Here is a 13,448-nt window from a genome sequence, read left to right as displayed (position 1 = left end):
TCATTTATGTATCGGAAATAGTTTTTTATGTTAATAAACCGACATAAATTTTCTCTAAGCAAGGTTGGAAGAATTTTTTTTCAACCTGATTTTGTATTTCTTAGAATGTGAGAAACATACATGCATGGCAGTTTTATAAATTGGGTTGAAGAATGAATAATCATATAAAAGTTAGCTTTGCAAGAATCATAACCCTATCAAATTAATGTACACTAGCGAAACCCTAGTTATTGAATCTTAACTAGAGTTTTTTTTATGCTAATACTTCACTTTTGTAAGGTTTTAAAAAGTGAAGAGTATAAGTTAATTAAGGGTGTTCAATCTTAGTTAATTATCTAGTTTGTTCAAACCCTAAACCCTAAAATAAGTTTTTATAGTTATAATCCAAGACTCATAACCCTATCAAGCTCATGTAGACTAGTGAAACCCTAGTTATTGAACATTAATTAACTATAGTTTTTGTTATGGTAATATATACTTCACATGTAAGGGTTTAAAAAGTGAAGAGTATAGGTTAAGGGTGTTCCAATCTTTTATGTAATTATTTATTCAAAGAACAAGGAAGATGAGGATTGAGGACCACCTTACGTTGAACAAGTACAAGACGGATCATCCCAAAAATAGTGGCTGTGTTTGTCAAGAGGCTGGATCCAGGGCCGTCACTCTAGTGCCTTTTTAGGAATATGTGTTTGACTGGTTTTAGTGAAAATGTTTTGTAGAAAAATGTGAAAAAAAATATATTTTATATAAAAAAATGTAAAAAATTTGTTTTGTAGTGATTTTTTTATTTGAATAATAAAAAAAAAAATGATTGAAGTGATATAAAATGTAGGAATGTAGAGTTAATTTTGAAGTTAAGGTATTTTTTTTTTTTTTGGGATTGAAGAAGAGGCCCGGTCCAGCCTCTTGGCAAACACTGCCAGTAAATAAGCACATTTTTGTACCTTAAAAATTAGACCTAACACCAAGAACGAGGAAGATGAAGACCAGCATGTTATCAAGCAAGCACGCGCAGGGCCAGCTCTCCTGAAAAAGGGGCCATGAACTGAAAACTATAGGTTTGACTTAATCCCCTCACATATATTAATCTGCACTCCTCCTCGTGAATGATGATCACAAAGAACACTCTTAACGAGTTTTTCAAGCATGCCAAACTATATGCGTCAATCATTTTCACTTAGAATTTAATTAATTTTTTGAACCCCATAATTAATGAAGTAAGCATCCCAAGGACCACGCATGGAAGCATGCTTATGTCCGTTGATTTGTACATCATTAGCAGGAGTACTTACATGGGATAAGTTAAGGTTGATTAGATAGTTGATGAACATTAATGCATGGGTTGAAATTAAAGGGAAACATAAATAAGATACATAGAATTTAGACAAGATTATTTCCAAATTTAATATAATTATTGAAGTGGGAAAACATGGGGCATTGACGCATTGTGATAGTAATTTAATGGATGGTTAGAAGATATATTGATCATCTTTAATCCTTATAAGAAAGCACTATATATTGATTCGCAGGCGCAAAGCAAATATACCGAAAGGATTTGAGTGATATGGCCGAGAGGGGTGACTTTGAAAAGCATGGCCACTACTGAGAAATTAAAAAAAATAAAAAAATAAAAGAATATATGTATATATAGAAAGGATAAGAGAATTCATGAGGATAATGACATTTATAAATGTTACAGGAATAATGGCAACAACAGAGCGAGTGGTACCCTCCTACGGAGACAAGGAAACGTACGGATTGGCGTAGTAGGCTCGGGCACCGAACCAAATGCGGTTCCGAGATCTAGGCTCGTTCGTCATGTATTCGTGAGACCATGGGACACGATTCCGTGTCAGCTTTTGATTGTGATTTGTGAGAGGGAAAATGGAATATTAACCATCAACCCCCCTTTCCCCCAAACACTTTCACATTGCGTTTATTATAAGCCCACCATTATTTTCTTTTCTTTTTTCTTTTCTTTTTTTAAAGAAAAAACGTGAAGCTTCCCTAAAACTAGTCCGAACTCGAACACAAGATCTCGAGCTACATATAACAACACCATTGATGCTTTCATTCGAGCGGTTCATGCATGCAATATATCCACATAATTAAAGTCAAATTTCTTTGTTTGTTTTCTCTCTCGGGAGATGAATGCAACTACTTGTAAAATATACATATACTTGAGCATATCTCGTAGGATATGCTTTGATGGATCCAAATGCAAATGATGGTTTCGATTAACGAGAGTATTTTTTGTTTTTGTTTTTGTCTTTTCTAAACTTGTTATATGTCAAACAAGAAGATGATTAGAGTTCGATTGTAGTGAGATTAATTAGTAGAAAATAAGGTAACTATTCCGGTTTACTATAATGTTTTTACTCGGAGTCGAGTTAAAATTGCATTGAGATTGGGGGAACATAGTCAAACCTGCCTTTTCGATAAGGGAAATCCCTTCATGCGCATGCACGTTGCAAGTTGCTTTCGTCACTGCTTACTTCTCATCTACTTCTCCTAAGGAGTGTCCCACTATCGATCGATCTTCCCAATTTCAGAAAAGGTTTTTTTTTTTTTTTTTTTTGGGGGGTAAAGAAATTAGAAGGAAAGTTGAGAATAAAAGTTATTGCGGCCAGACCAACCTTATACTATTCTATTTTAGACGTACCAAAATATTGATGCTTATCTTGTATTCTTATTTTGTTCTCATTTATCTTAAAAGCTCGTGCTTTTTAGCCAATATTTAGAAATAATTAGAAAGTTGGGATGAATTAATTGGCACAACAATTATATCATATGGTGGTGAATCCTAATTAAGTTTTCTTTCAAGGCATGTGTTAAAGGCTATACACGTTTATGAAAAAGAAAAAGAAGGTTTAATAATTATTTACTTTTGGTAATTAATGGTACTTGAGCACTAAAAAGAAAAATGTAGATTTGCATTAATCCTTTTTCACGTGATGGGTGGTTAAATGGATAAGAGAAAGAGGTATAAAAATGTTAGAGATATCTCCACCCAGACCATCTCAGGCATGATAAGGTCAAGCTAAGCACATTCTCTGGTGATAAGGATATAACTCAAATCAAGTTCGCATGGAAGATAACATTATTAGATACCATTCTTAAAAAATATATTCCATTTCGCAAATGTAGGAAAAACTCTTAAAAAATCACTTTTTTTTTTTTTTTTTTTTTTTTTTTTTCTAACATGTCCACACAAGACGGGAGATAGGAGATTTAAACTAGTAACCACCGCTTTATAAGGCGTGGTCTCCAGCCGATTGAACTACCCCTTGAAGACTCTTAAAAAATCACTTGAAATAGACTCTTGTTTGGTGTTTTCTAAACAAAGCGAATACCCAAGAAAGCAAAAGTGCTACTCTAGATTTAGAGTATGTACTTATGGTTCCTTTTTTACATTATTTTAATATTTCCATCTCTCTTTCTTTAAGCATTTATTCGAAACAATATCTAAATAGCATAGGAAAATAATAAGAGAAGTTATTCTGGAATTTATTTGAATAGAAAAGCAAGAATTAGTTTGGTTCTCTAGACTTAAAATAAAATAAAATAAAATAAAATAAATAAACCAATACTTTTGAGACTGGAAATTACATTATACTTTTTATTCTTTTCTACATATAAATTAGAGTAGATGGGCCTCAGGTAATCATTAAAGAAAAAAACAATCTCAAATGAATGGGTCTTAGTGAGCCTTGTACAAAGCTCATAACCCAACCATGTCAACTTTAAAACTAAAAGATTGGGTTAGTTTGCTGGTATCGTTAGCCTTTATGGGCTATGAAAATGGGCCCCAAAAAACACGAATCTGATTACTTGTTGCTGGATTTGGAAATTGATTGCTGCAAATATGGCCCTTTTCAAATGTGAGGGCAATTCAAGATGAATTTAGATCACATCTTCAGGATTTAACCCATTACGAACCTGTTTGGAATTGCATTTAAAAAATAGAGTTTTTAAGTCAAAAAGAGTTTTTGGGCAAAATTTTTATTTTTAAGCTTTTGCCAAAAGTGTTTTTCGGCTATTTTTTAGCTTCTGGACCATTAAAAACGCTTTTAATTTTTTTACCAAATGAATACTTTTTTTTTTTCAAACGGGCTTTTTGAGTGTTAAAAGCATTTTTGGACTTCTCAAACGTAATTTCAAACAGGCCCTATATATTCTTTAGAGAAGGGCCAATATCTTTCCTCAGAGTAATGCTAGAAATCTCTTTTGTACCCCTTTAAGAATGATGTGGCTTTTAATTGATTACTATTAAATTTTGATCAAATTATGATTTTAAAAACCTTTTTTTTTTTTTTTTTGAGAGACGAGACTTGTAGAATTGTCCCTCTTCCCATCATAAGGGAAATTTAAGGTTTAATCCATGGGAAAAAATATTTGGGTGGGGAGAATTATCAATACTATGTATTAGTCAGTCAAATAATTTCTTCTATAAATGCAAAAATCGAAATCTTCTTTGTGTGGGTTAGATGATTTAGAAAACAAAATAATTCCCAAGATTGGCCACAAATTAAATTAAAATAAATAAATGATAGGGATTTAATGCTAGTTGGAACTTGGAAGTTGACCAATAAGCTCTTTGGGACATAAAGCCCATCCGGCGTCAAGCCCAATAAGGAACTATCAATGACCCAATATATATTTCCATGCCATGCTATTACGAAAAGGCCATTATCCGTTAGGTGAAAGTAAAATGTAGAAAACGAAAATACACTTGTCCAGACAAAAACTCAAAAGATAAATAATAATAATAATAATTAATTAATTAATTAATTAAAAGAAAGAAAATAGAAAAGAAAAAGGAAGTAGCATTATTTTTTTTAAAGCTCATCCCACAATCAGGAAATGAGATTTTGTTGAAAGCAGTGATCCATGCAATCCTTACATATAATATGAGTGTTTTTCAATTCCCGACTACTGTGCAAAGAAATTAATTCGATCATGTAAAAGTTTTGGTAAGCATATTGGGAAAAAGAGTCAGAGATCTACTGAATTAGTTGAGAGGAAATGGGATATTTTAAGGCTTAGGGCGGTATGGAATTTAGAGATCTAATATATTTTAACAAAGTATTACTTAGCCTTGATGTCTAAATGAAATTGCAAATATTGTAGTACATAGAAGGAATTTTATTGATCATATAACAAATAAAATGTGGAACTCATATGATGTATTTTGGTTTTCTACAATAAAATGTGCATGCTTATGGTTTTCTTGTTGTCAACCCATTTGAAACTTATTTTCAAAATAAAATCAAAGTATTGTTTTGTTTTCATGGGTGCATGGGCCAAGTGAGAGAATCTTAAGAGTTTTAACTCTGCAAGTGCCCCCACACACTCATAGAGTTATGGGTTTGTACTAGCCTAAATAATAAACACCTTGAGTTGTAATTATGGGCAAAATACCCCTAGGCCTAGGGTTTTTCCTTTATGGTTTGGACTATTTAAAAAGAGGGTCAAGGAATCTCTTTGTTGAGTTGCCAACTAATAAGATAAAAAGTGCCCCCCTATATATTTTATATTCACCTTTGTTCTTTCATTTTAACGATCCTAATACAAGTTACATCTCAAATCATGTCGGAGCATCCATTAATTAAGATTAAGAACCGTGGTTCAGTGGTTTAATGACAATTTTTATGTGGTTCGGTAAACACTAAGACATAGGTCTGACTCTCATAATAAGAATCCTCATAACTAATTAGCGTAGATCACATTGAGTCCTCACTGATGTCTTGATGAAGCTAAGTCAAGTTTGACTCAATTGGGTTTGAGGGCTCCTCTGATCGCCCTCTCTACCTTTTAAATTAGAAAAAATAATATAAAATCATGTTTGAGCATGATTTCCATTTAAGTTGTAGTACTTAAATGAAACGTGTGCTTTTGTGTTTTACTACGACACTTTGGGATAGTAAAATTACACACAAGTCATCCTTTCAGAAGTTGTCATGGATTGTTTTGTATTCTTCGGATGCAATTTCTTAGTAATTGTGGTTTGCTTTCCAAGATTATGATTATCAAAATGCACAATTCTTTCTGAGACCTTTCTACCGACATTTTTACTGGATAGGTAGAAGATTGTTACCTTCATCTCCATTTGGGCCTTTTGGCAAAGTAAGCGCAATATCTCCAATTATTAATAGTTTAATTAAATTTTGTTCAACAAGAAAAATATTTTAAGGCCCCAATTATGGTAAAATAGTTAGTCAATGCTCTTTAATTAAGACTCAATTAAGATATTGAAACTTTAGAGTAAATTTGCGTGAACATAAAACTAATATATTAACTGAGTTTGTTCATTTTCAATAATATTTTTTTAAATAAAAAAATATAAACTAGATAATATTTAAATACAAAATAAATAAATAAATAAATCCCACTTAAATTTGTCGCCTTAGACCTCAAAATCAATTGAGTCGAAGTTGACCAAAGACTTCCCTGCCTAAGCATAACTATAGTAGCACTTACGAACTAAGAACCAATGATAGGAGGGGCCTAAACAGGAAGACCGCAAGCATTTTCTCAAGTCAATTTAGCCATTGTCTAATCCAACCCTACTAAAAGCACTAGCGAGTTCGCTAGCTGGTGGTGTAGAAATAATTTCAAGTGCTTTCTATTGCGGGATTCAACACCAAAACCGACTACCCTACCAAACCAAGTGGGAGTAAGCCAAGCTAGAATAAATAACTTGATTTGCCACTAGAACAAAAGGAACCATCTTAAACAAAAAAAGCTTCTTCTCAGCCACCTATTCTTGGCCTCTGCTTTCTCGTGCACTATCCTTTTAAAGTGATACCAAGGCACTGTTTGGCTCGCTGTTTAGGCATGTGAGATGCATTTGTTAGTTTGAATTTGTGAGATGCTTGTAAGGAAAAAAAGAAAAGAAGGGAAAATACAGGTAGCTCTTAGAGGATGTGTTTGGAAAGGGTGGCTTATTGTTGGGTTTGGCCAGCAGTCTTGGACAGGGTTGATACTGATACATGGCTATTGCCAATCACATCATTATCAATCTCTATCCTTACATTAGCTGGCTTAAAATGTTGACATTACTATAAAGTAAAAGGTAGCAAGATCGAATATTCTCATTCACAATCTTCAATATGGTCCTGCCTATTTATTATGTATCCTAAGGCATTATAGCCCCCAACTCTGCTTGGAGGAAAAAAGAGGACTTCTTTCTGAATTCGGAAATGTGTAAAAAAGTTAATCATATTCCAGATAACATTTCCTTCCAAGTTGTTAAACTAATCTACTGTTATCATTTCATCCCCCCCACTTTACTGGTGCTTTTCTACCTATCATTGGCAGGGTTAGTTACTTTGATTACCTAAATCTCCCCTTCATCGATGATGCCTCTCTTTTTGGCACCTTGTAGCCCCATCCCCCAAGCAAGGAATGAAGGCTCATAATTTCTCTCAACTACCCTATTTGGTTGGTTCTCTTTCTTCTTTTTCTTTTTCTTTTTCTTTTTTTTGTTTTGTTTTTGGCTTGGAACCACCAGCACTATTTGATATGGAAACAGACATCAAACAGAAACAATTAATGAGAGAGAGACAGATGGTGAAGGTTGTCCAAATGGGATTACAGAAATAAAAAATACACCTCTCCTTCATCTGAAAGTCTTATAGCCTAACATGAAAGCAACAAATCTACAAGTAAATGGATACAGAACCGTACAGGTGAGAAATGAAGTGAAGGAGAACAGAATAAGAGAACAACAAATCTGTAATAATTATCACTATGGTACTGACCCCATTTTATTTCTGGTGAACCCAAGAACAGTAAAGGGGGTGCTCAACAAAATCTAGATACAGAAAAGAATGGAGTAAGGACAACAAACCAAGTAAAGACAATCCCAAATCATGTCCACACAAACAAAAACAAATCCGAGGCATACGGCTTACTCGAACTCGAAGAATTCCCAATTGAACTTTGGTTGTGCTGTGGAGGATGTGGATGTCGAAGGGTGTGGAGCTAACGCCGGGGCGGAATCAAACGTCTCCCATTTGGTTGTTACAACCACCCCCGATGTCGAATGCCTCGATTGCTGCTGCTGCTGCTGATTGATTGGCAAATGCCCGAGCGACTGCCGCGGTTGCTGCTGCTGCTGCTCTTGAATTGGTGTCAGTCTATGCCCGTTGGAATACTTCGGTTGCTGCTCGTGGATTGGTGCACTTCTTGCCCCGTTTGATTGCCTTGGGTGATGCTGTATTGGATTTTGACCTCCATTGCTGGTCGGCGTGGAGTTTTTGATCTTCAACATGTCTAAAGTTTCAACACACTTTTGCACTCTCCTCACCTTCAAGATGATGCATCAAAATTAGGATAAATCAATGCGGCTCCAAGTTGTGCACAAACTTGAATGAAAACTGAAAGAACCTATTATTATGCAGCGAAATAAATGAAGTAGATAGAAATCAAAACATACCTGCATTTTCCTCTGCAATTTCACATCTCCATCAGCCATAATTCCATCTAATTTAAGCAACTGGCTCATCAGCAGCTCAATTAGAGTGAGCACATCTGTTTCCGCGATTTTCCCACCTTTATTAACGATCGATTCCAGAGCCGACACCTACCCAATCCCAATCAAACATCATCAATTTCCAAGAATTATTAAAAAAAAAAAAAAAACCCTACAGTTGAAAGAACTCTTCTTTCATATCTTGAAACAATACCTGGCCAGCAAGCCTATCAACCTCCAAGCTGATTTCTGAAATGTGTTTTGATGCCTTCTCCATTTTCGCATTTCGTCTCATCTCAAGGTATCGTCTTTCTTGACTAATAGGGTCCTCAACAAGCACAATCTTTGACCGGTCCTTCACCCCAGAAGTGTCAAGGAAAGCTTTCGAATCCCTCTCTTTATCTTTGTATATCAGTTTTTGATCTTGATGGTGCAACCCTGTCGGCCCCGACAGCAATTTCTTCAATTCCCCTGCCAAAACAAAAAACAAAAACAACCATCACTAATAATTGGACAACCTCATTCAATTACAATTCCAATGTCAATCGGGTTCTTAAATAGACACCAGAGAAACACAGAGCAAGAGAGTTAGAATTTAGAATTTAATTTCTTCATTCAATTCCATCCTAACAATAATAACAACAATACTAATTAAGAATGTCATTAAATAAAACACAAAGAGTTGAGGGAGTTGAATATATAAATATACCAAATGTAGCTTGAGAACTGATATTGATTTCGTGGTAGATTGACCCATATTTCACCCTAACTCTGATTGTCGGCGCCGGCGCCGAGATGCGATCGGAGCCGGCCTCTCGCTTCTGAACCAACATTCCTCCTGGCCGTAGCTCCCACTCAGCTGTTCCTCCTGACTCGGCACCGCCGGTAGCTGAGCTCCCATTCATTGGTCCCACCCCTGTGGTTTTGGTCTTCATTCTCATCATCTTTAACTTCCCCCTCTTTTTTGTTTTGTGCAACAACAAAAAAATGTACAAAGAGCTAATTAATTCAGATCTCCGAGAACTTTGATTCCTGGCGATCTGTGTCGAAAACCAGACACACCCAAATGAGACCAAGGTTGTCAGACCCCGTTTTAGGAACCTTTGACCTCAGCATTACACGATTTTAATCCCAGCAAAAAACACGCGTAGAGAGAGAGAGAGAACAGCACAATTCCAAGTCTCACAAGAAAGAGAGAGGAACTTCAACTTTTTCTTTTTTTTTTTTTCTTTTTCTTCGCACAATCAATGGCGTCTCAAACAAGAAAAAATCGAACCCATCAATCTTACAGTTCAAGAAAACCACGCAAAGATCGACGGCCCGGCGAAAAGAACCGGTGGCGACCCAAAAACCTACAACCTGTCAAAGCTATATAATAGATCTCTTCAGCAAAAATGTAGTCAACTAGCTCTATAGATTTCCCCTGCCCCAAAAAAAACAAAATATTCACAGGAAACTGAAACCTGCGATTTTTCCCAAGAACGTGCCGGGAAAATCAATGTGAAAATCAAAATCCAAAGAATCAAATTTGAAAGTGCGACAATCTCTCTCTTTCTCTCCTCCTCCTCCTTGTTCTGGAAAACTCGAGGAAGAAGAGAGGAAAATGAAAATGAATATTAAAACGAGTGGCCAGCTAACTGAGTTGCTGTGTCCTTAATATATAAATATTTATAACTATAATTATTTGTGAATTATTGGTTTATAAAAAAAATACAAAAAATAATAATAATAATAATAATACAAAAAGCAAGAGAAAGAAGCTACGGAAGCCGCCAAAGCTTCTGTTCAATGGTTAAAAAACGAAAGGGGAAACTTGGTTCTTTCACCAAACTCAAGGCGAGTACAAAGTACTTCCCGATTTAACGAAAAGTTAATAGGCCTGGCTCTCTTTCATTGACACGTGATTAGGCAAAGGATATTTTGGGAATAAAAGGTAGAGCAATCATTGTCTTGTTTATTACATGGATGTTAGTCGGACACGGGGCTGATTAAGGCGATTACCCCGGTGTTGTCCCAAAAAGGATCCTCTCCATTTCCTTTGAAATGGAGAGGAATAGGCAAAATAAAAAAATATATATATATTAACAAAAGAAAAAAAAGTAAGAGGGTAAAGGTCTTTTCAATTGAAAAGATTATTTTACTCCGAATCTTTTATTTTTCAAAAGAAATGGAAAGGATCTTATTCCAGTAATGTCTGTGTAGGTGTTGTATAGTTAGGCAGTCGTTTATTTTTGTCTTTTTTTAAGCAAATAAGGAAAATATTATATAAATTAAAATACTGAAAAATGAGTGGACTCTCTAACAATAAATTCAACAAGAAAATTACAGTACAAGAAAAACAAACAAACAATATATAAATTTTCTTAATGACTTAAATTTAATTTTAATTTTTTATGAAAGAGAGAGTTAAATCTAGACTGTTAAAAAAATTACAGCAGAAAATTATTCTGTTTTCTTCTTTAGAGCTAGGCCGCATGTCAGTCTTTCACTCGGCCCACATGCAAAGCTTTCACTCACCTTAAAGGCTTTCGCACGTAGGGATTGGAATCTACAGTAATTAATTATTTAAATTACTAGTAAGAAGTAATGTGAAAAACTTTCACATCACATCTACCGTTATCCAAATTCATACGTAATGCTCTTTGGCAACCGACCTATCAACTTGATATTATGGTCTAGTCCATTACAAAAATTAGATGCACTAATTAATTAAAAATTTGTATATTATCACCAATAATACAAGAACAAGAGGATTTGGACACGACTAAATCCATTAGAATAACTTCAAATCAATATTCTTTTGACAAAAATCAATTTGCTATAATGCACACACCTAACACCCCCTCCAAAAATAAATAAATAAGAATGCAAATAAGTCCAAAGCTGGCCTAATAAGGACTTGTTTGCCTTGTCGGTCCTACCCATCTCCTGTGCTTACAAGAGACGACTCAAAAAGTCTGATTCTGCTTTTCCATTTCGGATTTACTTTGTCCCTAAAGAACAAGTCTACAAATAAGAAAAAAAAAAAAAAAAAAGTAATAAACACGTCTCACTCTCAGTGAAAAAGAAAAGAAAATCGCAAGTAAAGCCCACGTGGCGCGTATCGGTACCATCGACGACAGCGCCCAAAATCTAGGTGCTCTTCGGAGTTCGGACGATTTACAATGTCACCGACACTCAGACACGTGCGGAAGAAACGAGCTTTGTTGTACACGTGGCGGGTTGTCGGCCGCGGAAAAAGTCATCCCACGTGGGAACCGTGTAAGGGGGAGGGAAGGATATATTCCGTGCATACGTATTTCGATGCGGACGGTGCAACCTACTGTGGTTGTTGTGCTGGTTTGTCCAAATGAACCTTTATTAAAAAAAAAATATCCCCAAGGCCAGGGGATTAATTTAATGGAGATTTTGTTTTTGATGAAAAAGAATTCGAATAATTTAATTTTTTTAAAAAAAAAAAATTAGGATTTTCAGCGGTTGATACTGAAACGTTTCTGATTGGGGACATGGTACCGACCAATTGGAATATAGTATTAATAGGTTAGTTATTAGAGATTGCTTGGCTTGCCAGTGGTTTTACAGAATTTCTGTGGGACTGTGGCCAAAAATATGAGGCACGTGACAATGGAACTGGACCATTTATATTAATCATATGGTAGGGCAGAGTTTGACCATTATTTTCAATTATTTTTGTTGGCTGAAATAGTATTTATCTCAATAATTGTGAGGGAAAAAAAAATAAAATAAAATAAAAAAAGGACGATGCTAGATTCTTCCTTACAATATGTCTTTTAGAAAAAGGGAGGAGAAGAGAATAAATAGAGAAAAATAAAACATTATGTAAATTGATGTTTACACCACGAAAAGAGGCATTCATTGAGATAAATGTAATGTTTATTGTTTCTCGGGTCGGTAGGTTTGGTTACCCTAGTTGCCAACTTTTTTTATTCATTATTAGGAGATAAAGTAATGTTATTTACTAAACTGTTATATAATATTTAACCAATATTTTTTTTAAAAATTTAATATATCAATCATTAAATTTGTGGAGTCTACCAGTGAAATCTATATAAGTCCACAAAAATAGTTATTAATTTAAAAAAGATAAAATAAATCAAATACATATACCCTAACATTTCTCATATGAATTCAGTAAGTAAGCAAGGTAACCAAGTTAGAACTTCATTTTGTCGACTGTGTAGGTTGGAGACAACTAGGTATGTACTATATGCCTTGCCGGAGACAGCGGGAGGAGGGCCATGGCCATTGGCCCCTGCAAGCCCTTCTTCCTCCCTTGGCCCGTACGGGATGGTAATAATAATAATAATAAAATTTTTTTTTTTTTTTTTCCAATTTTGAATGGACGTGCTAATATTATTGATTTCAATTAAAAAAAAAAAAAGGGGGGCAATGGGACCCTTAAGCAAGGGTATGATGGAGCAATCTGGAGTTGGTGGGACCTTCGGCTTTGGACGTCTGGTATTTCTTTCAACACGTACACAGCTCTAGCTCTAGAGCTGGCAGGCTCGTGCCATCTAGAATTTTAGTTCATTTATTTTCTTTTTATTTCTTCATATTTTGGATTATTATCAATTTAGTCTTGAAATTTATATTCAATATTTTTACTTTATATACACATTTATCACAGTAAATTATATGATGTATTTTAAGTAACTTATCACGTTAATTATTTTAAAAAATAAAAATATAAGCCATTTAAAACACGCAATTTTCTTTTTCAATTTCATTGACCCTTTTTCCATTTAATATCATGTAATATATGTATGACATCGTGAGTTGAAAATGATGTCATTTTAATTATAAAAAAAATGTATGAAAGATATTAAAAAAAAATGGTTCTCGTTGTTACTGTGTTTCGGATTTTTTTTTTTTTTTTTTTTATAGCTTTAGTGATTTTAAGGTTTGTTGTTAATATATATTTTTTTTTTGAAAATATAAAATAAAAATAAAT

At 34.4% G+C, this 13,448-nt stretch overlaps 1 protein-coding gene across 1 annotated transcript; it reads right to left on the bottom strand.

The window, feature by feature from the left end:
* Positions 1 to 7,568: 7,568 nt before the first annotated feature.
* BAG1 (BCL-2-associated athanogene 1) lies at positions 7,569 to 10,102 on the bottom strand. Its single transcript, XM_059595957.2, has 4 exons — positions 9,186 to 10,102; positions 8,691 to 8,947; positions 8,441 to 8,587; positions 7,569 to 8,311 (listed from the first exon to the last, which is right to left on the bottom strand). The coding sequence occupies exons 1-4, from the start codon at positions 9,418 to 9,420 to the stop codon at positions 7,913 to 7,915; spliced, it is 1,038 nt and encodes a 345-aa protein (XP_059451940.2). The 5' UTR covers positions 9,421 to 10,102; the 3' UTR covers positions 7,569 to 7,912.
* Positions 10,103 to 13,448: the final 3,346 nt, after the last annotated feature.

Source organism: Corylus avellana, chromosome 5 (assembly GCF_965113065.1).
Source record: "Corylus avellana chromosome 5, dhCorAvel1.hap1.2, whole genome shotgun sequence".
Classification (NCBI taxonomy): Eukaryota; Viridiplantae; Streptophyta; class Magnoliopsida; order Fagales; family Betulaceae; genus Corylus; species Corylus avellana.
The sequence above is the reverse complement of the archived record's forward strand: the minus strand, read 5'-3'. Positions and strand labels throughout refer to the sequence as shown.